The sequence below is a fragment of the Anopheles merus genome, chromosome 2R (assembly GCF_017562075.2).
Source record: "Anopheles merus strain MAF chromosome 2R, AmerM5.1, whole genome shotgun sequence".
In the NCBI taxonomy this organism is placed as follows: domain Eukaryota; kingdom Metazoa; phylum Arthropoda; class Insecta; order Diptera; family Culicidae; genus Anopheles; species Anopheles merus.
The window spans coordinates 13,476,908-13,497,783 of NC_054082.1; the positions used below are offsets into that span (position 1 = coordinate 13,476,908).

At 48.9% G+C, this 20,876-nt stretch overlaps 1 protein-coding gene across 1 annotated transcript in view; it reads right to left on the minus strand.

The window, feature by feature from the left end:
• Positions 1–20,876, minus strand: part of LOC121600199 (ras-associated and pleckstrin homology domains-containing protein 1) — a 53,331-nt gene that overhangs the window by 26,587 nt on the left and 5,868 nt on the right. The window contains exon 2 of the mRNA XM_041928617.1: positions 7,333–7,439. Coding sequence (XP_041784551.1) covers positions 7,333–7,404 — 72 coding nt within the window. The 5' untranslated portion in view covers positions 7,405–7,439. The remainder of the gene's footprint in view (positions 1–7,332; positions 7,440–20,876) is intronic.

Genomic DNA, 20,876 nt, shown 5'->3' on the forward strand with positions numbered 1-20,876 from the left:
TCTGTTGGGTGCACTGTTAAGCTAAATCCCTGTTCCGTCACGTTTCACTGTGCAGCGCCAAGGCAGTGGAGAATGCAGCCGGACGATCGATTGATTTTTCTGGGCTATCAAAACAGTGCTGCTGCTGCTGGGCGGCACTTTTCAAACGAACCAGCTACCCATTTTGCTTACGAAAGACACAATTCTTTCGTGGCGGTTGGAAAGCGTTGGAAAACTTCAATCTTCACCATTCGGCTATAAATAGAAGCCGCTCAAACAAACATGATTTCTTTTTCTTACAAAATATTGATTGGTAAATTATTGGTAAACACACACACACACACACACACACACACACACACACACACACACACACACACACACACACACACACACACACACACACACACACACACACACACACACACACACATGAATGTGTACAAATCAATCTATACGTTTTGGGCCGCAAAGACGAGAAATTATTGATATATATATTTTTCAAATAAAGCCAGAACAACAGATAGTCTTCTCTCGCGCGAGGACACAACAGTATTTACACAATCGAGATTTCGATACATTACCTGCATTGTACAAGCCCTTGCACTTGATGATTACTCTATATGAATCGTCACTAGGGGGTGCACAAATAGTCCATTTGGTTTTATCCTGCCTTTACAACTGTTGCCAGTAATGGCGTTGGATGGAGTTCGTTTTTTTCTTGGGACGTTTATTGGTTCATCCCCAAAAATGGCTCATTTCAATTAGTTTCGGCTGCGGTTGCTCATTACAGAATAAGAACAAAAGAATAAACACGATGGTTCTTTACCCATACCAAATAAACGATGTGCGCCGATAGAACACACCAAATCGTTCCATTTCGAAATTAAAAATCATGTTTATATTTTTCAATTAAAAACTCTAATTTGAAAAACGCAACCACCACAAAATGCTCACCAGCGCGTGAATGGCGCATTAATGAGCGAATGCTCAGTAGGAGTAAAACAGGAAGAGCAAGTCCAAATTTAATCACACTTTAAAGCCACACTCCCCGAGTTCCGATGTGCTTCCTTGCAAACCGGTAGTACACGGGATGTGTACGTATTTTGCACATTCATCCTAGACAGCGCGCTCACCGTCTGTTACTTCCTTGCATTGGGTTTAGCCATTCCCATTCTATACGCGTTCGGTTCCAGTTCTACCATTCTTCTGTTCCCGGGCCCAACACTCCGTCCAACCACACGATAGATTTCCTCTGCAGTGTGGCAAACGGTGCAGTCACGTTTCGAGAGAGAGAAGAAGAAGAAAAAAAAGCGCCCGTTTTCTATTTAAATGTGTGCAGACGGTGTAGTGCAGAGGGGCTCAAAGATGATGCTGCAGAGCAAGCAGGAGGAGGTTGAGGTTGGAGGAGAAAACCGGCCAGGCTGTGCCGCCCGTCGTTGCTGTTACCCGGGTCGTAAAACCCAACGCCCTTTCGGTGCATCGTCGCCTGCGCGCAGATGACTGCAGCAAAACCGTGTTCTCGCTTTCGGTGTACGTCTGTCTCTATACGCGGAGTTTCTTCTATTTCGGACCCGGGGATCATCTCAGAAGAACACGGGCTCGCCTGCATGCCTTCCCTGCTCGGTCCTTCTGCCGCAGAAGGTCTTTCGCTCGTTTTCTCTCTTTCCTTCTTCATCTCCGTTGTCCCGCTGCGCTGAGAGAGAGGGTTTGGAAGTTTGGAAAGGAAAGTAAAATAAAACAGCACACGGCAGATGTCGCTGGGTTTGAGGTCGTAAACGACCATATGCTCCGCACCGGGAACCAACCTAAGCGGTCCGGGCAAACGCGGGCAAACACAAGCACCAATCCGGCCCCCGCGTCCGGCCCTTCTAAAAACCTCCAAATCCTCTCGATCATTCTGCTAAATGAGATCTCGTTTCGAGATGGAGCAACGGCCGGCCGGCAAAAGGGACTGCAGGACGGCGACGGCGACTGCGCTTGGCGTCGAGTATCGTTTAAACCAGATCGATGTCGAGATGTTGGATGCAGGCGTGTATGGCCGGGCGGGTCTGTTGCCTGCTCGTTGATCATGCGGGTTGTACACTCGTGCCGGCGATCAATAAGAGAGTGTAAAATAAATCAACCGATCTGCTGTTGTTCCTGGTGCTTCCGATCAGCCCTGCCCCTTGTAATCCTATCAAACCATAGATAGCCTGCTGTCGTTTGCTTAAGGACGCTCCTAGCTCGGTGTGATCCTTTTGCGTATCCTCCTTTTACAGGAAGCATTTTGGAAACGGAACAATAATGAAGATAACAGACACACATTCATTTCTCTCCACTTTCCACTCCATCACTTATGCTGCTCTCTTCGTTCTAGCGGCAGCAAACGATGGGTCTACCGTTTGTTGATGATTGTTACAGCCATTATTATTGTGTGTTGTGAGGTTCTACAATCTTCCTCCGGGCGTGTACGCCGGTAGTGCAGCTTCCCGTTCTTCGTTTTTTCAATTAACCCAGCGATGAGGGTGTGTTGCATCGCTACCGGGTTCGACACGCACGCCCGGGAGAATTGAAAGTGAAAAGTAAACATTACTTCCTTTTTTTTTTTGTTCGTCAACCTCTCCTCCGTACGGACCCGGCCGTTCCGGAGTGGTTGCGGTCCAGTGACACCCTTCTCGAGGAACGTGAATGTCAAGAGTTAGACACTGTTATTATTATTTTTTATCGCCCAAAATTACAACACGGTCCAAGAATGTATTGACTGTTGACGGGGACCCCCGTAGAAAAGGTGGTGCGATAAATTCGAGTGCGTTGGGAAATCTGATTGATGGCCTTTGTGGCTCGGCAAACAGCCCATCGACAATCAGTGACTGGTTCAGTATTTTACAACAAAAAAATCAAGGGGACAGATATGAAACTAATCAGCTGTTAGAATTCGTTTAGGGGTACGGCGAATGACGACGTTATGCTTTGTGAAGCAAATATGACATTATACGGAAAAATGAGAATTTCCACACTGAAAGCATAATTAATCAACGTCACGAACGGTATTTATCCAATCATTTTAAGTAGACCGTACCCCGGCGTTAAAGCGAAATAGTTATAATTATTTTAAAAGCAACCTGATGATAACATTTTTCAAATACACGTTTGTTGATAAATTGTTCATCATCGTTTCTTTTTGGGCCCCTTTTTTGTGTCGGCCGAGCGCAGGCCAAAACACAACATCCTCAAAAACTGCACCTGATGCATAAACGGGCCAGTTCTCTTCTAACAGCACCTGGGCTAACAGGAATTCATTTAGGGGCAACTGCATCGATGCGACGCACCTTCCTTCGTAACGAGCGACTTACGTTAGCACCGAAACCGACGAACTGCAACAGCAGCACAACGCCAGCTTTTGCTTACACACAGACAAAAAAACGGGCCATCGATAAGTATCGACCAATTTCTGATCGAATGTGAAACTAATTTCCGCACGCTGTATATGCGCGTTTGGCGATGCTCATGCGCCCGGGCCCAAACCACATGCCACCATAATTACGCACCAGAATTATCAAACGCGGATTCCCCCGAGGTGAAAAAAAGCGTGCTGGCTGCGCTACTCGTTTGTGTTTTGTCGCATTTCTTCCTCTTCTTTATAGTTATTTTTACAGCACACTGGTCGTTCCGCTTTTTTGCGTCACTCGGCAAACCCCAGCCCCGGGTTGCGAACCAAAATGGTTACTGCCGCTTGGGTCCGTTGGGCCAAAAAGTGAAACTCCGTTAGAACAAAACGAGCAGGTGGCTTACCTCCCGCTGGCGTGGTGAAATGTGTCCCGTGCTGGTGCTGGAGCGTACCGCCAAAGAATGGTTTTGTATGTTCTTTACGTCGCGGTTTTGGCGTAAACTTTCGCCAGGCACTGGAGTTGAAGAGAACTTTGCTCTTTGCCAGTGGTGCGAAATAAATTTAATATTATTTCAAAAGTATACTGGCCTCGGGACGTTGAGGCGGCACAGTTACTGTGGAACAATTGCATTAAAATAATTATTTTGCTAAAGTGCAAAGTAAAATTGCACTTTTCTTTAGAGATAGAGAAACCCCTGTCTACTTCCTCAACACGGTAGTTTGAACCATTAAAAGAGCATCTTCCACACGGCATGTGTTGCGTCAAACAAAGGCTACGAAAGAAGTTACAATTGCAAAAAGAGAATACTAGCCGTACCGTATATCCAACCAGCCGTACTTTGTCATCCAATTTTTTGCCTCGATCAGCACAGTTTCGCCCCAAACGGAACGCGCGTACGGAAAACAGCAAGCTTACCGTAACCGATTTATGCACATTACAATGAAACGTACAGTAGTAAAAACCAGAATCTTTTACCATTGCCGATTGCCGAGACACGCTTCACCGACGCAGTTGTTGGATCACCAACAACGACAACAAAAAACCGACAACCCGAGCAGGTGTTTTGCACGTGCAACACAACAACACACAGTCGCAGAGCTGAACCGTGATTCTACCGTGCTGGTGATGTGGACCTGCCCTGTAACACCGGGCCCGGGACACGTCGTCCGATCGGTTCAGACGACTAAGTCGTAAGTCGGCCAAATCTCGTGATGCAGAAGAAACAGAGGGAAGAGAAAAAAACAAAATCAACGCAACCAGCAGGACCACGAGGTGCAAACAACAACAAAAACAAACTCGTCCACCAGTGTACGCGGCGGAGACATACGCGATCGCGGGCAGGTGCATCCAGCAGCGGCTATTCCAAGGGTTTTGTACTCTCTCACTGTGCTCGCTCAGTTCCGCTCGTACGCAACCGACAACAACAGCAGGGGGGAATGATTTCAGTGCATCTTTCCCTTCTCTACCTTACCTTTAATACGCTTTATTACCGACATACTTCACGCTGCCCCTCACTCACTACACAACCCGCATATTACGGAGCGAGATCCTGGATCTCGATCAATCCAGAGTGACCACGTGCGTCTTGAATATTTCACTCTCGCACCTTGATAGTTTTTCGGCTATGTGGAGGATTGCTGTTTGTTGCTCGCTTTGTTGAATCTGTCGAATCGGTGAATCCTGCTGCTGCTGTGGAGGATGGTTAACTCCCGATTGCCACAGACCCCGCAGGCAATCGCAGTTGGACGAATCGCAGCCGGCGATTACGATGATGATATTCGATTCCGGGGCCTAATTAATACGCCCGTGGTGGTAGTTTGATACCAGATGCCTTTCTTACACACCCAAAGGAAGGGAAAACGAGGGCTCGAGCGTTTGAAGTTAGAAGCAATACGATGTCTTGACAATATTACATAAGACTTAAGGCACAATTTGCCCGCACCTTGTCGACGCGACATCTCATCAACCGTAATTTTTCACACATTACGGCTTAAGGTCATTTGACAAGGGATTAGAGGACTGAGGATACCTTCGGCTGCGTAAATTTTCAGACAAAGCTCATTATTGTTTTTAAATTGCAAATAAATTACATTTGCTCGAGCAACACAACCTTCGCCAGAGAACCTCTAGGTGGATTCGTGAAGCCAGCCAGCAGTACCAGCAGCGCATCGTAGGCCAACAACTTTTACCTGCCATTCGTCCGGCTCTTTGTTGTGTATGCTGAAGCTTTTATCAGTGCCCTCTGCGCCAGCACGGACAAAAAGAGCAGATGTTCGACAGGCTTCGTATGTCGCTGTGCCAGGGCTATAGAAAAGCCGGAGAAACCATCGAACGTGACCGAGGCTTCGGCTTGGCCGTAGAGTAGATTTCTCGTGGCTTGCCTTCGCTCGTTCCTTTCGGAGTTCCCTTTTGTCCTGGAGAGGCTTGTTCCCACCTGCTCGGGATATCCGATATTCCTTTCCGTGCATGCTTCCAACGGCAGGGAAGGATTCGTTCCACCTTCCTTATAGTCATTCCCCCTGTTTTTGTGCGTCTCGTTGCTTCGATCGTAGTTTTTCTTTTTTCAAAAACTCAAGAGCGTCTAATGTTTCCTACTCCTCACTAGAGCAGAGTGGAGGCTCATACATATGATCACTTACGACGAGTCCTTCCCCTAATGGGCTCACACTAAAAAGGAAGAGCACCATACGCGTATGTGTGTCGAGTAAGAAGACTGTCAAACATCCTATCACACCCGCACCGGGTCGCGGGGAAAACAGACCTCTTCCTCATGGCTGTGATCCGATTTTAACTACATTATACGGTCGCCCCCGCATTTAGGTCCTGTTACACCGTGCTAATGATAATAATCCCGCGTCAAGTGGGCTCAAAATAATAACAATAATGCATTACCGAGGACGTACTGTGCTCTGGGGGAAACGGCGAAGTATCTTCCAACCGCGTATCCAGTATGAACGATGACAGACACATACCACCGTAACACTGCGTTCACTTATTGCCCGCACTCGTCATACCTTTGGCGGCGATGGTGAACCATTTTCCGTGATTATGAAGGCATTCTATCGCGTCATGCTGCTTTTTCATCTAATGGAACGCACTCAAAGCCCTCCTCCCTCCTCATATCAGCTCAATGACTGATTCAATGAGCTGCTACACGGATACACGCATGCACACCGCCGAGCAAGTCACCACTTTGGGGATATTCATTTTTGATGAACTACATTTAGCGCGAAGGGTAGTTTAAAGTTCCACGGGCTTTAAAAAGGCTGAAAACACCTTTTTTTTCGAGCACTTTTAGGGCTTTTTAGCGCTAACATGTGAAAAAGTCAAAGCGTGAACGTTGTTCATATCTGGTTTGGTGCACGTTGTTAACAACTCGCCGTCGTCGTCGATGCAAACCACACCGGACAGATGACAACCGCAATTAACGAATTGCCGGATTCGAACCCCGGCGTCTCTTTTGAAGACCACTGCCTCGGTAATTGGTGATTATGTATGTGTGTGTCTGTGTTCGCAATTCGCTAAACCCTTCAAAACCCCGGCTTACGACAAAACTGACGATCGTATAAGCCGGGCTAAGACGTACACACGCCCGTACGGCGAATGCTAATGTCATTACCACACGACGCTCGAGTGAGCAAACAAGAGCGTTCCACAACAAGAGTGACAACGACAATGCGGGCAACACAGTTTCGAGTTTCCTTCTGGCCTCGTGTGGAAGCGCCGAAAATCGCTGTACCGAGAAGAAGTGGAACAGCATCGAGGGAGATAGTGTGGTTTCGGGGTACGTCCCGGGATGGGGGGGGGGGGGCAACGCAACGTGGAAGGTTTCTTCCTTTCGTTCTTGGCAGGGTAACGGCAAGTGTCCACCAACCAGAGGCTTAGGTAATGGAGCGTGAGCTAACAGATGGTGTTCTAATGGCTTTAGTTCGCCAAATCTGGGCTGTATCGATGTCGATAGTGTGCAACCGTATCAACTTACCCCGATCAGATTCTCCAGCTCGCCTAGCCACTCGTTCAGCAGCTTCTCGGGATCGTCGGATAGGCCCGCCATGGTGGGTGGTGAAGATCCTCAGTATAAAATATTGTCTAGAAGTAGAGAAAAAAAATAGGAAATAAGAGCCATGTCATAGAGAGGAGGTGTAATTTATAGGAAGAAATTAATAGCGCAATGAAAATGAGCTTTTTTGTCTCAAACATATTTTTGACACTGACATCATTCAAAAGTTTCAGCTGATTGCCATAAAAAAAATTGTAAAAAATGCTCTTTGTCCCATCTTATGTGCTTTTCACTGTTCATTAGCTTTTTATATGATACACTAGCGACATCTTGCGTTGAGATGTAGTGCGGATTGCATACTTTCATATTGAACGTTCGGCTGCAAATTGCATAACCGCAGGCGTTCTTAAACGAACTCTAACCAATTTACAGTGCGTTGTGTAACATTTCGCCTAAATTATGCGATTTGTCTGAAAATGGACTTAAGCACGTAACAGCGCTACGGTACTGCCCGAACAAAGGCACGTGGTAATTAAATTAATATAATCTAAAAAGCACGCCAACCTACTATTTGGGCAGAATTGAACTGAACGTTTATAATCACATTACCCGCTGTGTATTATTCTTCCATTACAATTTGGAATTCAAACGCCTTTTCTCCCCCCGGAACCGATTCCACTCTTTCTCGATTACTCTTTTCGCCGTCTTTCGATAAATAAATAAACGGTTCCGGATATTCACGACGTGCTAGCCCCTCCGGATAGCCGTACTTCGGGTGGAAAGTGTTTGCATACAGACGGGAGGACCAAGAGTATGCGTTGCTCCCCGTGTCCCACCATCAAATAAACCTCCCCCGCCATCCTATCATCCCAAAAACTCTGATTAATTTCTAGTTCCTTTTCCACACCAACGCAAACCCCTACGCAAACACTACCAGATCAAATAGCTTGTAGGAACTTTGCGTGGCCGTGCGCACCTCGCCAGTTCCGAATGCAGCGTGTCGGGACGGGCGGCATTCTTCCCTGCCTGGGATACGGGGGAAGCCTTGGGAGCGTTCTAGACCAACACGGTGTATTGTTTACACTCCGCGCAAGCTACACACTGTGGCTAATTTATCAAAGTATCTTGTGTAGACGCGCACACACACACACACACACGAACCTAGCACATACAAGGGGGCAGAGCGGTTGATCTACATCTAGAACGTCGTAACTAGACTAACCACTGTTGCACCGGGTGGTGGGTTTGTGTAGAGAGAGGGGGAGAAAAAGTAACGGCTCACAGGGTGCGTGTAGTATTGCGCAAAAGTGGAGCATACACACACACAATTGCACCGTTCAACAGAGAGGGAAATTAATAACTTCCTGCCCACTACTACTCGCACGAGGGGGGTGGTACTGAAGTGCATTCCAGCGCATACGGGCAATGCACACTGTACGCATAAACACATCGCTGGGAGGAACAGCATCGACGGAATTCGCGCATCTTCGCTTCTGCTCCGCCGGCGAGAATGTGAAGAAAGCACGCTCCACGGATGGTGGGATGAGGAAAACGGGAGAAAGGAACACACCACACACAAGCACTAGAACACGCACGCACGATGCGTTTTTTGGTGGGGCGATGATTTATATTAATTCGTACGCCGTTCCTGCCGCACGTAGCGGAAAATGGCAGAAGAGCATTTTCAGTGGACCGCAAACACTACCGCAAATAATAAATTTAATTCATTGCGTTTCGCACAATTATAATAATTTCCTCCCTTCAGCCTATTGGTAATGCACAGCGGCACACACTGGCACACACTATATGTCCATTACAACTGGGAGCACTACTCTGTGGCCAGGATTTATGTCGATTTCGCTTGCAAAGGATTTATAGCGCTGCTCGCAGTAATTTTCACACGCAATCGAGCACTACTCACTTACTGCGGCCGAGTGGCCATTTTAGTATTCCACTCGGCAGCAGTTAAGGGATTAGGGCTCGGGGAAAGATCCTGACGACAGCTTAAGAGCAAGGCTGAGTCGTCCGTACTATGGAGCTGTGATTTCTGATAAATGTGTCCCGCCCGTTCCCCAGCATTTGCTGATGCCCTCACTCTCTGTGTGCGTTGCATTGCGCATTCCCGCAGTGAAAAGCTTGCTTCACACGGCGTAAGAGGTTTCAAACTGGCTGGAAAATTCAAACACACCCCGTGCTGCACAACTCCTTCCAAAGCGTAAAGGCAATTTCGTAGCAGCGACATTTGCATAGAGAAAACATAACAACCACCTTACCGTTTCGTTCCCAATCTTACCAGCCGGCCAGCACGCAATCAACTCACGCAGTTTATGGTTTACCGCAACAGAACTGCCCCAACCATTCTCTGCTCTACCCCCTTTGCTCTATGTCAAAGAGAGACAAAGAGACTAAACAAAACATAAAGGAAAACATTCACAAAACCTACCGTGACCCCTAATCCGTGCAACAAATAGAAAAAAGGTGACGAAAAAACACACACAGCACCTTTCTACTAAACTGGTTAGCCCTTAAGGCGTTACGGAAGGGCTCCCCCGTTCCTGTGTTGGCCGTTCTGTGGGTTCCCAAAAAAGTGGGTCGTCCGAGAAGAAGGCCAGCTGCTGCATGATAAACAAATCACTGCACATCTCGCCTTCCGAAAGCTTCCGTCGTTGCACGCTGACATAAAAGCCTAACACACACACCACAGCCCAGAAGGCTTCTATGTTGAGCGTCATCGTTAAAAGCTGCAGCACATCTTGCCTTTCAGGTTGGCTCCGAAAAACGTCACCACAAGAAAGTTTACAGCCTAGCGAGAAGATCGTTCACGCAAGCCCCCTGGCACAAATCCTGCCAGCATCTACCTGCCTGCCTAGACACAACGGAATCCATCATCCCTAGATTGGACGCTGCTGCATGGTGTGAGGAAAATGGTGTTCGTCCCCCGACAGACAACTAACTCTCCCCGGCTGACGGCTTAATCCCGACAACGTTCCGACCGGAACCGGCCATCATCGATCGAGCAGCCATTGCGAAAAATGGGACTTGAGAAGGAGGAGCAGAATGACGGTTGAGTGACACCGGAACGAACGGTGGAATGATAAACGGTGCATAAAATTAAAACAAGCCATCGTTCGGGGCGGTATGGACGGCTCCAGGGGGCACGATAACTATGGGCGAGAAGAGCCAGCGGCAACTCATTTTCAACTCATCTTTGTATGTGAAAACTGGGTTACTTTGTGGTCGGGGTGGAAATGCGCGTGTGTCACCAAAGGCACATCCCCACGCCCGACTCCATGACCATATGGAAAGTGCCCTCCCTTAGTAGAGCGATGGACACAGCACCCGGGCGATGAAACTTTAAACGCAACTGTGACATAGAAAATAGGCTCTCTTGGTTGCTGGTGGGCTGATGGGTGGGGTGGAGTGGACAGCGCAAAACACAAAAAAGAGAAGATCAATAATTGGAAACCCATTTCGCTAGAAACAGTTTGGCCCAATTAGAGACAGCAAGAGCCAGAGAGACACAGCGGCTGGGGAGACACTGTGCACTGTGCGGGGTTTTGTGTGTGTGCCGTCGTTTTGTGGAACGAGGCAAAAACCTTGTGCCTTGCGGAGAGAACATGGCCCTGAGGCACAACAATGAAAGCACAAGTATGACCTATAACACAGTGCCCCACACACACACACAAACAAGCGCGGAGTAACATGCCCATGCCCGGCACACCAAGTCGCTTGTAGTGGGGGCTGCTCTTTGCTTGAACGATAGCTGTGTTTAGTTAAACGGCCCAGCTGGGGTGGCGAGCTGGCGCAGCATAGCAAAGAGCAGTAATGAAAAGGCGAACTATAATTTGGAGGCTGCCTGCGGAACGGAACATTATCTCCGCGTGGGGGCATTTTCCAAACGGTTTCTTTCTAAGAGACTAGCGACGAGCACCGGGTGAGGGAGCGCTGGGCACTGAATAAACTGATGATCATCGGCTGCCGATCGGATAGCATGTCATTATCTCGAAGGTTTGGAGTTGGAGCCCTCTCCCTCTGCCAGAGTGTTAGTGTGTTATAAAGAACCTTGGATACGATACACCACTGTGCTCTGCGTCTTTGATGTAGCATTCATGAGCTGCGATGGCGCTTTATCTAATACCCAGCAACGAGCAAGACAGAGAGAGTGAAAAAATGGGTGGTAGAGACATAGGCACAAGCGATGATAGTAATTCCCACTGCAACAACGGTGCGCTGATAATGGAGATGTTGAAGTTTTATAATCATGCAAACTTGCACGGCCCGATAAAGGCGACCGTGCGACCAACCACCGGCACTGGCGCATACATTACGCATCCATAAACGGCACCAGCATTAATCTCCTACTGAGAGCAAAGGCGAGGGACGCGATCACTGGTTCAGCGTACTGTCACCGACTCGGAAGGAAAGCAACTCCCGATGGCAGAAGCTTCACAGAACTGGGGTACACGCACCAAAAAAAATGGTTCGTCTCTTGTCACTTTACAAACCACGGCGTGCACTGCAAACCCTTTTGCACTGCTTACCCCGTACGGCTTGAATATTTACGAGCGCAAACTAACGTCAAATTGCAGCAGCAACGAACTAAGCAGATCCATATGTGGGGATCTTGGCGCCGTCGGCTTACTTTTGCATATGGGTGCCAGGCACACAAAAACTCGCACGCTAGGTTGAACGTGCGGCGTGTACTTAAGAGATCGCACCACACGGTACACGCGCTTGCTGCGAGTGCTTACTAACGCGGGTGCAGCCCTTGGCTGGCGCCTAGCGCACGGCGGCAGCGGCCCCACACGCAGCTCGACACACTCCGAGCTCCATTACGCCACCGACGGGGGAAACAACAAATTATGGCACACAAATGCAAATCGCAAAAGCGGCTCCCGACCGCTGGCCTGGTGACCACGACGATCGACCCACAGAGAGAGCGTAGTGAGAGGAGTTGGAGTCGGTGCTGAAGTAGTAGAGACAGCGGCTGGCGCCATCTAACGGATGGTATCGCATCGTAACGAGCGGACCAGTGAAATGAAGCCATCATTGGTGGCGTACTCGGTAGCGCTTAGTCAGCAGCCTCCGATAGTCGATGGTCGTATGGGAGGCTATGGAACCTACACAGACAAAGTCACACACACGCACGCGTAGAGAGCCGACCTTGCAAAGCTCCATTAGCAATGATACAATAGAGCGGAGTGGCTGAACGACGTCAATGAACAGCAGCAGCCAGTGTAAGTGACAGCGGTAATGGCGGTTAGAAGCTGCTTCACTGACGCGGTGATAGAACATTAGCGACGAAAGGGGCAAGTCATTTCTATACAGGTGGGAGCAGCGCGTCATTAGATAGATGATGCTGCAAGGAACGGCTATGTAGCTCCTGGTGCGATGATGGACAGAAAATGTCACACCAAGGACGGCTCCGTGAAAGGGATTACTTCATCAGCGCGCCGCTCTAACGTGTCCCTAACGAGGCGATGCTAGAAAGTCAGAAATTTTGCTTTCCTGGGAAACTGAGGTCACACCCGGCCGCAAGGTGGACGCCGTGGGGTCAGTGGGTGTGTGGGCAACGTGCTGCAATTCACTTATCCCGGATAAGAACGGATTAGAAGGAAACGGGCAAAGCATTAGGACGGGATTATCTACGCTCACGATTGCTCTGTAATTTGTGGGGTAGTGTCGTTTCTGTCGTTTCATATCGTTTTCAAACTTTGTTGTAATTAAATACTTTAAAGTCATTTCATATGCTCAATCAACCCCCCAACAAGCGGAAAAGATTGTTCCCTATTTCTCTTGCTCTCGCTATCTCTCTCTCTTTCTCGTGGCATTTAATTACAATGCAGCGGCCACACAATTCTTGCCATTCTTTTACCCATTCCACTGATAATCGGCCTGCATTCCACAGCCCATTCCCATTAGTCGGCGTGCAATGATGCTCCTCCCCGTTTCCCAACGGATCCCTCCCCGCAACAATGCCCACATCAATCAAGCCTTCATCCCCCATTCCCAGCACTTCCAGCGCGTTAACAAAAGTGTATGCGGGTGTGCATGTTGCTGATGCGTCGCCACTGCCGCCGCCACGGAACGCATATTTGCGACGTCTGCGATTCAATCAAACGACATCAAAACACGCGATAATCTGTTGACGGGGAGCGCGCGCGCGCGCGCGTGGAAGCAGCCAACAGTCGCCCAGACTCCCACTGATGTTGCCAATTTATAGCGTGTCTGTGTGCGTTTACAACGCGCCACGGAAGCTGCGGAACGCCACCCGAGTGTGCTCGTTAATCACGTCGCGTGATGCGCACAAACGCGCGGGTCCTACCAAACCAACAGGCGGGTTGGTTCTACAACTGCGCCAAACTCAAACACTGTCAACGTTTGAACTTTGGCTTAACTTTGGACTTATCGTGTGTTTTTATTTTTTGCTACCCACCTCTTTCTCGCACTCCCGTTGTTTGCTCCCGCCGGCGACAGATTTCCTCGGACAGAGAGGTCCCTCAGTCAACCCTATCCCCAACAGAGAAACCCAAAACAGATGTGTATCAGATGGTCCCGCATGGCACCGGGGCAATGAATGTACCGTATTCTCCACACCACCACCATCGTGGCTTGCTATTAATTTCCTACTTTCGCTTATTAACCTTCAAGGAATAGACTTTTCACTGCTGTCTGGGTCTGGCTTGACGCTCACTTTCCAGGCTGGCAAGCGGTGGGTTTAGAGTGCCATACGTTTGACTTTGACATGACCGGCTTAAGCAGGATTAAATGACGGGACGCCGGTACGAGGGGCTTGTTCAGCTGCCCCATAATGCTCCCTTCCTCCCCAATTAGTCCAGCTCCTTCTCTTGTAATTGAAAAAAAAGATCTAAATGCTCGAATCATGTTTCAATTCCGTTCGAATTCTACGAGGAAATGCGAACACTAACGGCACATGGGAACGAATATGCCGGCATGACCTGCCATGTGCGAAGCATTCATCGGGATTCCGTAGGCAAGTACAAGAAGAGGCAAGAAACTCAATGCAAGAACTGTATTTCCCGAAGCAGTTGTTTTTTGTTTTACGCACCGTTTACAAAATGGTTTGCAAAAAGAATGCTTTGCATAATGCTAAGCAGATGTTACCCCTACCCGCTACTCCAGGGGTGACCTCCGCTACGTCTCCCGTTCGAAGAAATTAGAAACCGAAAAGCATTCAGGCTAATGCTCGATTGCGCGGCTAATTCCTTGCTGCGCTGTAATTTCAGCCTTCTTTCCCCAATTCTTAGGCTAATTGGGGGTCCGATTGCATCGTTAACTGTTGTTCGAAACTCCAGTCTACAACTACAAAGCGTCCAGAAGCCACATAGCAATTACAAGCCTACAGAAAACCTTAAATGGGTGTTAAATCGTCTGAACATCGTCATCTACATCACATCGATGCAATCGTCCGCACCGAAGGTTTTCAATCGATAGTCAGAGTTCCGCCTAGAATCGTTAACTTTGCCCGCTACAAGAACGGTCCAGGCGTGTTCCCCGTTAATTCCACTCATCTCGCGACACAGGACGTCTTGGAGACAAATGGAAACGCAAGCAGCATGGCGGATGGAGCAATACAGAAAACAAACGCTGTAAAAATATCCCCCAAGCAGAACGAACTACCTCACCCACCCTAAGGGGGAGAGAGGCCAGGGAGTTTGTTCCTTTCGCTCAGCGGCAGTTTCCCAAAACAAACGCTACACGCTTCTTCAAAAGTGAGTGTTATGTTTGTGGCTGGAATTTCTCTGCGTGGAGGGATAGCAAAATCCCCAAGTGAGACATTTACCACCTTTCTAAGAGGGCAACCATCCCCCGCAACACTACACTCTCCAGGCTCCAGGCTTTGTCGGGCGGGGAGGACCCTGAAGCGGTATGTTCACGATGTATTCTAATTTCACGACTACGCCTGCAGCGAAGGTTTACATTTCCGAGACCCGCGGACGATATCCGATTCCGCTCCTTTCCAATTTTTGCCCACCACGGAAGAATGTGCGCATTCCCTGGTGGGGTGGTGGTGGTGACATTTTGTGAAGTCTCGTCGTTGTCTTTCCGTCACCTCGGGTATGATGACGATGATGGGAAAGTTGGAATGGAAAGATCTACCAGGGAACAGATGTTCATTGTGTCCCGAAGGTTTTGTGTTCTGGAACTTAGGCATAATGTTCAATTGCTGTTGCAAAACCTAAGAACAGTACAGAGGTGAAGTCATCGAGCAAGATTGGGTCATGTTAAAACCCGCACATTAAAAGGCTGATCAATTCAATGTCATAATAGAACTGAGAATGACAATCTACCACCATGCTCCAACCTAACGTCACAAAACGTCCACCACCCTCTGCTAAGTGTGACGTCCCATCCATGTTGTACATTAACCACAACGAGGTGCATTCCGACATGCATGCTTGGTGCTCGTGGTACATGAAACAGTAGCGCATCGGATGACATCGGCCATCCTCTCCTCTCCGGCCAGCAGGCACAACAAATACCCTATCCCCACACACACACACACACAAACACGCAAACGAAGATTGATGGATTGTACGGAGGAGCATTGAAATGCGATAGTGCCTCTCAAGCGTCTGCTCACACGCGGCAGTGTGTAATAAGAGGCCACACACTCGTCTCCCGAAGAAACTCCCCAGTCTCAAAACAATGCAGTCGCAGTCGAAAGGTAACCCTAAACTGCTTCAAGCTGACCAGGGAACTGACGTTGGAGTTGGAGTTTGGAAGTGAATATCTTCCCAGCACCCCAATTCAATGGACTGTGACCCCTGGGGAAGGCACAACAACAACAAAATAAACAAAACCTCTTATAACGTCTTCTGCTGAAATCAATACCCAAGATCGATGAGCATTATCGTGCTGTTTGGACAGTTCAATAGATGTCCCGTACGAGCGAACACACTGCAGCACACACAGCATCTTCTTTTACAGGCCAAATCCCGGCCAGCACGCGCTACCGTGGTTCGTGTCCGCTTTAATGCCGCGTATCTCTAATGGCCCCCCTTTCTGATGTATGCTTGCAGCATCTCATCATACGATAAATGATGTGCCATTTCTTTCCACTTACAATCTTCAATAGTATCCGTATTTGCTATTGGTTGTGCCCGAGCGTATAAAATATCGAAACGGAAGGAAGCAGAGCAAAAACATATACACAAAAAAAAAAACAACGAAAGTGCAACTTTGTCGTTTGTAATGATTCGCTTTAAGCGGATCAGACCTCGCGCCCCGATGCACCTACGCATTTCCCCATGCGCGAGCGTATGCTCGTAAAGCGACAAGACAAATGCTTTCCCCTCCCGCGGCAACCCGCGCATAAACACGAAAAATGTCGTGCAACCCCGGCAGCGGGACGGCTTTTGGCTGTGGGGAGGTAGTGCTATTAATGGAGGGGGGGGGGGTTCGTCGTCTTCGTCACCAGTTTTTGGTTTGGAGCGAACGGAGAGAAGAAGGTTGGAGGTAGCAAGGCAGCACGCCCTCCCCAAACACCCAAACGGAGCGCGGAAAGTGATGCCCGAGCGATCGTAAACTAACAACGATCGTAACTCACCCTGAAGCAGCACGTCTCCTTCCTTCCCCCACCTGCCTGGACGGACCCGCACGCCGACACGAGGCAGCGCCGAAAAAATGCACCAGAAATGCAGACACGAATCGATCGAAACGCGATCGCATTTTGGGCCACACAGTTGTTGTTGTTGTTGTTGCTCTGTTTTTGTCTCGTCGTCCAGAGACCCCCCCCTCCCCCCTGCCCCCACCTCCCACATAACTCACCCATTGAACGTGTGGCCCTTTTAACTTTTCCAACGCGTCCCTCGCTTCACACTCGCTGTAGGGCGGGGGTTATTTACGCTTGGGCAAGCAAATTCTGCCCCAAACATGGGCGACTCAGACTCACCACCTTCTCCTCCTCCTCCTCCTCTCTCCCTCCAGAACGCATCTAAACGAAAAGTGCGTCGTCTTCTACCTCCGTCCCTGCCCAACAAAGCAGCAGACATGGCGTACGCAAAAGCCGGGAGTATAAACACACACGCGCGCGCGCGCGCGCATAAAGAGCACGCTCGTGGAAATGGGTGGAGATAGTACTCCACGCCGACATTTGACACACTCGCGGCAGATGATCGTCTCGCGGGATCTGCTCCCATAACCATAACAAACATTACGCAGCGTCAAACTGTGCCCGCGGAAGGAAAGCGAAGCAAAGTCCATAGAGTGCATTTCCGTCCGGGTGAGTTTGCGAACAACACAACACGGGCCAACCCCGTTTGAGGGGCGAGTTGGAGTTAAACCCAGGACAACATCACACACAGAGAGCGTCTTGATGTAAACGGCAACATCACTCAAACACAAACATGGAGGTGTGGAGGTGCGGTTTGGCTGGGGAAACTATATATACGAGCGATAAAATTAATCCCAACACACACTCACACACACGCTTCCAATTCATTTTCTAATGTGTGGGGGGCACGGGGGGCTTGCCGGGTAAGGGTAATCTGCATGACATGGTTTCTAATTTTTGTGACTCTCATTCGTTATTTGTTTTTTTTTTCTTTCTCTCTACTCCTTCTCACGTTCTGTGTTGCTTTCTGTCTTTCTACCCTTACACACACACACACACAGGGGCGCTCATTCATGCTCACAAAGTTATCCAAATCCATCCAAATCCCGGCCGAATGGGGCATCCCCCTCACCCACTCGAAAGCTGCTCCAGTTTTTTATTTTTTGTATTTTTTTTGTTCTTCTTTCTTCCTTATGTTTGCGTTTCTCTGTTACTGTTAGCATCGTTATTGTTATCATCTTGATTTCGCATACTTTAAGCATCATCAAAAGGCAGTGCTTACATTTTTATTTGATTCCTTTTCTCGTCTCATTTCATGTTTTCAACTTCTTTTTTTTCGTGTTTGTTTTCAGTTTTTGTTTGTTTTCTTTTCCTTTTGCCTATCTCGCTCCTTAAGCTTCGTTGCGGAGATTTGTTGTTCTCTCTTTTTCTCTATTGTTATCTTCTATTCTGCATGCTGCTTTACGTCGTGTTTCTTTGCCCCCACACCCGTGTCCGTGTTCGCGGTGTGTTTTTGCTAATTTGCCGGCGCGATTTGTTTTGCAGGTTCATTTGTTCGGGTTTCACCCGCCTTTATCGCTTCCCTTTTGCGTTCCTCGCGTCTACCTTTTATTGTTCTGTCATCATAAATTGTACACTGTCTGTTTGGTGCGGTTACTGTGATTCGATGATATCGAACGCTAAGGATCGGTGGTGCGGTCGGTGCCTCACAGTTTGGTTGGTCGATTGTTGGTCGCCTCTCGCAAAGGCATGCAAACTTAAAAATCGTTATCTTTGTCCATCTTCAATACCGTTTTTTTCCGGCCGCCACCGCCGCCGCCGCCGCTCGGTGTGTTATTTATGACAGGCGACGTTATTTAAAGCTTTAATGGTCAGTGGGACTTTTCATACGCAAAACAAAGCCCAACCCAAAGGGCGCACACTCCGCGTTTGGGCGCTTCGATATGATTGAACTGATGAGCCGGGAATGATATAACACAGTGAACCACCGAAAATGTCCACGGACCCGCGTCATTTCCTAGGGGGGACCCGCGCGTCTAGGGGTCGCTTTGTTTTCCAGTGTATGCGCGCTTTTTTTGTTGTTGTTGTTGTTTCGATTGGCCCCGCCGGTTCGTAAATTGAACGCCAAACATTCATATGCCTCCTCGTAGCTTCGGGGTTGGGTTCGTGGCAGAAAGAGTCGCGCAACTTCACTCGCGATCAAACAAAAGTCTTCCGCTTTGTCCCGCTTATGCCGGACCGGTTCCCGCGACTCCGGTGGGGGATCGAGAGGGTGAGTAGGATGGCTTGGGTGTGTGGTGCACTTAGAGACGAATCGACCATTGAACCATCTTTCTTCTGCCATCTCATCTTTCCCCGTCCCGTTTTCCGTGTGTGTGCGCCTCGGGTTCACTTTGCCCAGTCCCCACCTTCCCTCTCTTCCCTCCAGCATCTCTTCCACGCTTTGGAGGCTTTCGTTTGGGGGTCCTCTACTCTTACTCGTCGTCTCGTTTTCTCCCGGCCAGAGCCTCCTATTTTAATGTTTCGTTTTTAGTTTGCAACCAACCCTCCCCTCACCCGCCCATATTACAGCTTCCACACGCACACACACGCACACACACACGGCCTACACACCATTAACGCCCTCCCTCTTCCCCTCTTCCGTACGAAAAAGACACACTCATCTACATACGCAAAAGCGTGAAGGCGCGTGTTCGCGCAGCTTTTAGGAAGGAACAAAATCACACAACCATACGCAAGCACACACATACACACACACAGCTGCCAAAGCTGCCCTCGGGCTTGCTGTAAGGGGGAGCTAAAGGGGGTGGATAGGGGGGTTTGTGGTCGCGACATGTAATAAAATAATCTCAACGACGGAACGGGGCGCCCGCGCGCTCGTTTGTGTGTGCGAGGCAACGCTCATTTCGTGCGCTTTCCGTGACCGAATGCTAACGACACAGGACGGTGGTGTGTTGTCCTACCCCACCTGGGGTCCCTCTCTGTGGGGACACTCCCGCTGGTCGGCACGGCACGGCATCCTATATATAAATGTTTTGGTTTTTGGCGAACGCGAGAAGCGTGGTACGAAGTTCGCTCGCACTTTGCCGATCGCGAGTGGGCCACTTTGGGGTGCGGGGATGAAGGGGAGAACAAACCCTTTCCTCATTCCACCCCCCCCCCCCTCCCCGCCACCACTAGGAGGTAGGATGCTAACGTATGAGCAATAACAATAATCAACCGTGCAACTTGGACGGCAAACCCTGCTGCCGCCCTGCTCTCCTATCTCAATCGATCGATTGGTAACGCAAGGTGGTGGTGAGGGAAGGAGAAAGGGAGGAGAAATAGAGAGGCAACAGCGCCAAACGCTTGATCAGCTCGATCCCTTTCCTTTAGTGTAGGTTTTTTTTTTACTGCTTGCTGGTGCTGCTGCTGCTGCTGCTGCTGCTTCACACACTGTACGCGACACATTGGCACCGTTCGAGCAATAGGCGTAGCACAGTATGCGTCACACAATTAGCATGCATGCACCGTTTGGCAGAGCTGTAACAACAGATAAAGAGAGAGAGAGAGAGAGAGAGAGAGAGAGAGAGAGAGAGAGAGATAAAGTGCGAGAGGACATGCCATTTGATCTACAATAAATTATGGAGCGGCGACAACAATATGGTGGCAGAATTTCCTCACGCTGCATGCTAATTGATTGCTGCCGAGAGTGGCACCCATGTCTTGTATGGGAGATGGTTGCGGCTTATTTCTGCCGCAGCTTGACAATCGCATGCGTAATGTGTCACGCTTTTGTCCTTTTTCATATAATTCAATTCATATAAAATCGTTTAAAATCAATAACTTCTGATCGCTTTAACAAAATCTTGTTCTGCGAAGCATCAATTTAAATTGAATTCACAACAAAACATGTCCAAATGTTGCTCTATATGTTACCAGTTTGTTCCACCAAACGATATAAATTCGC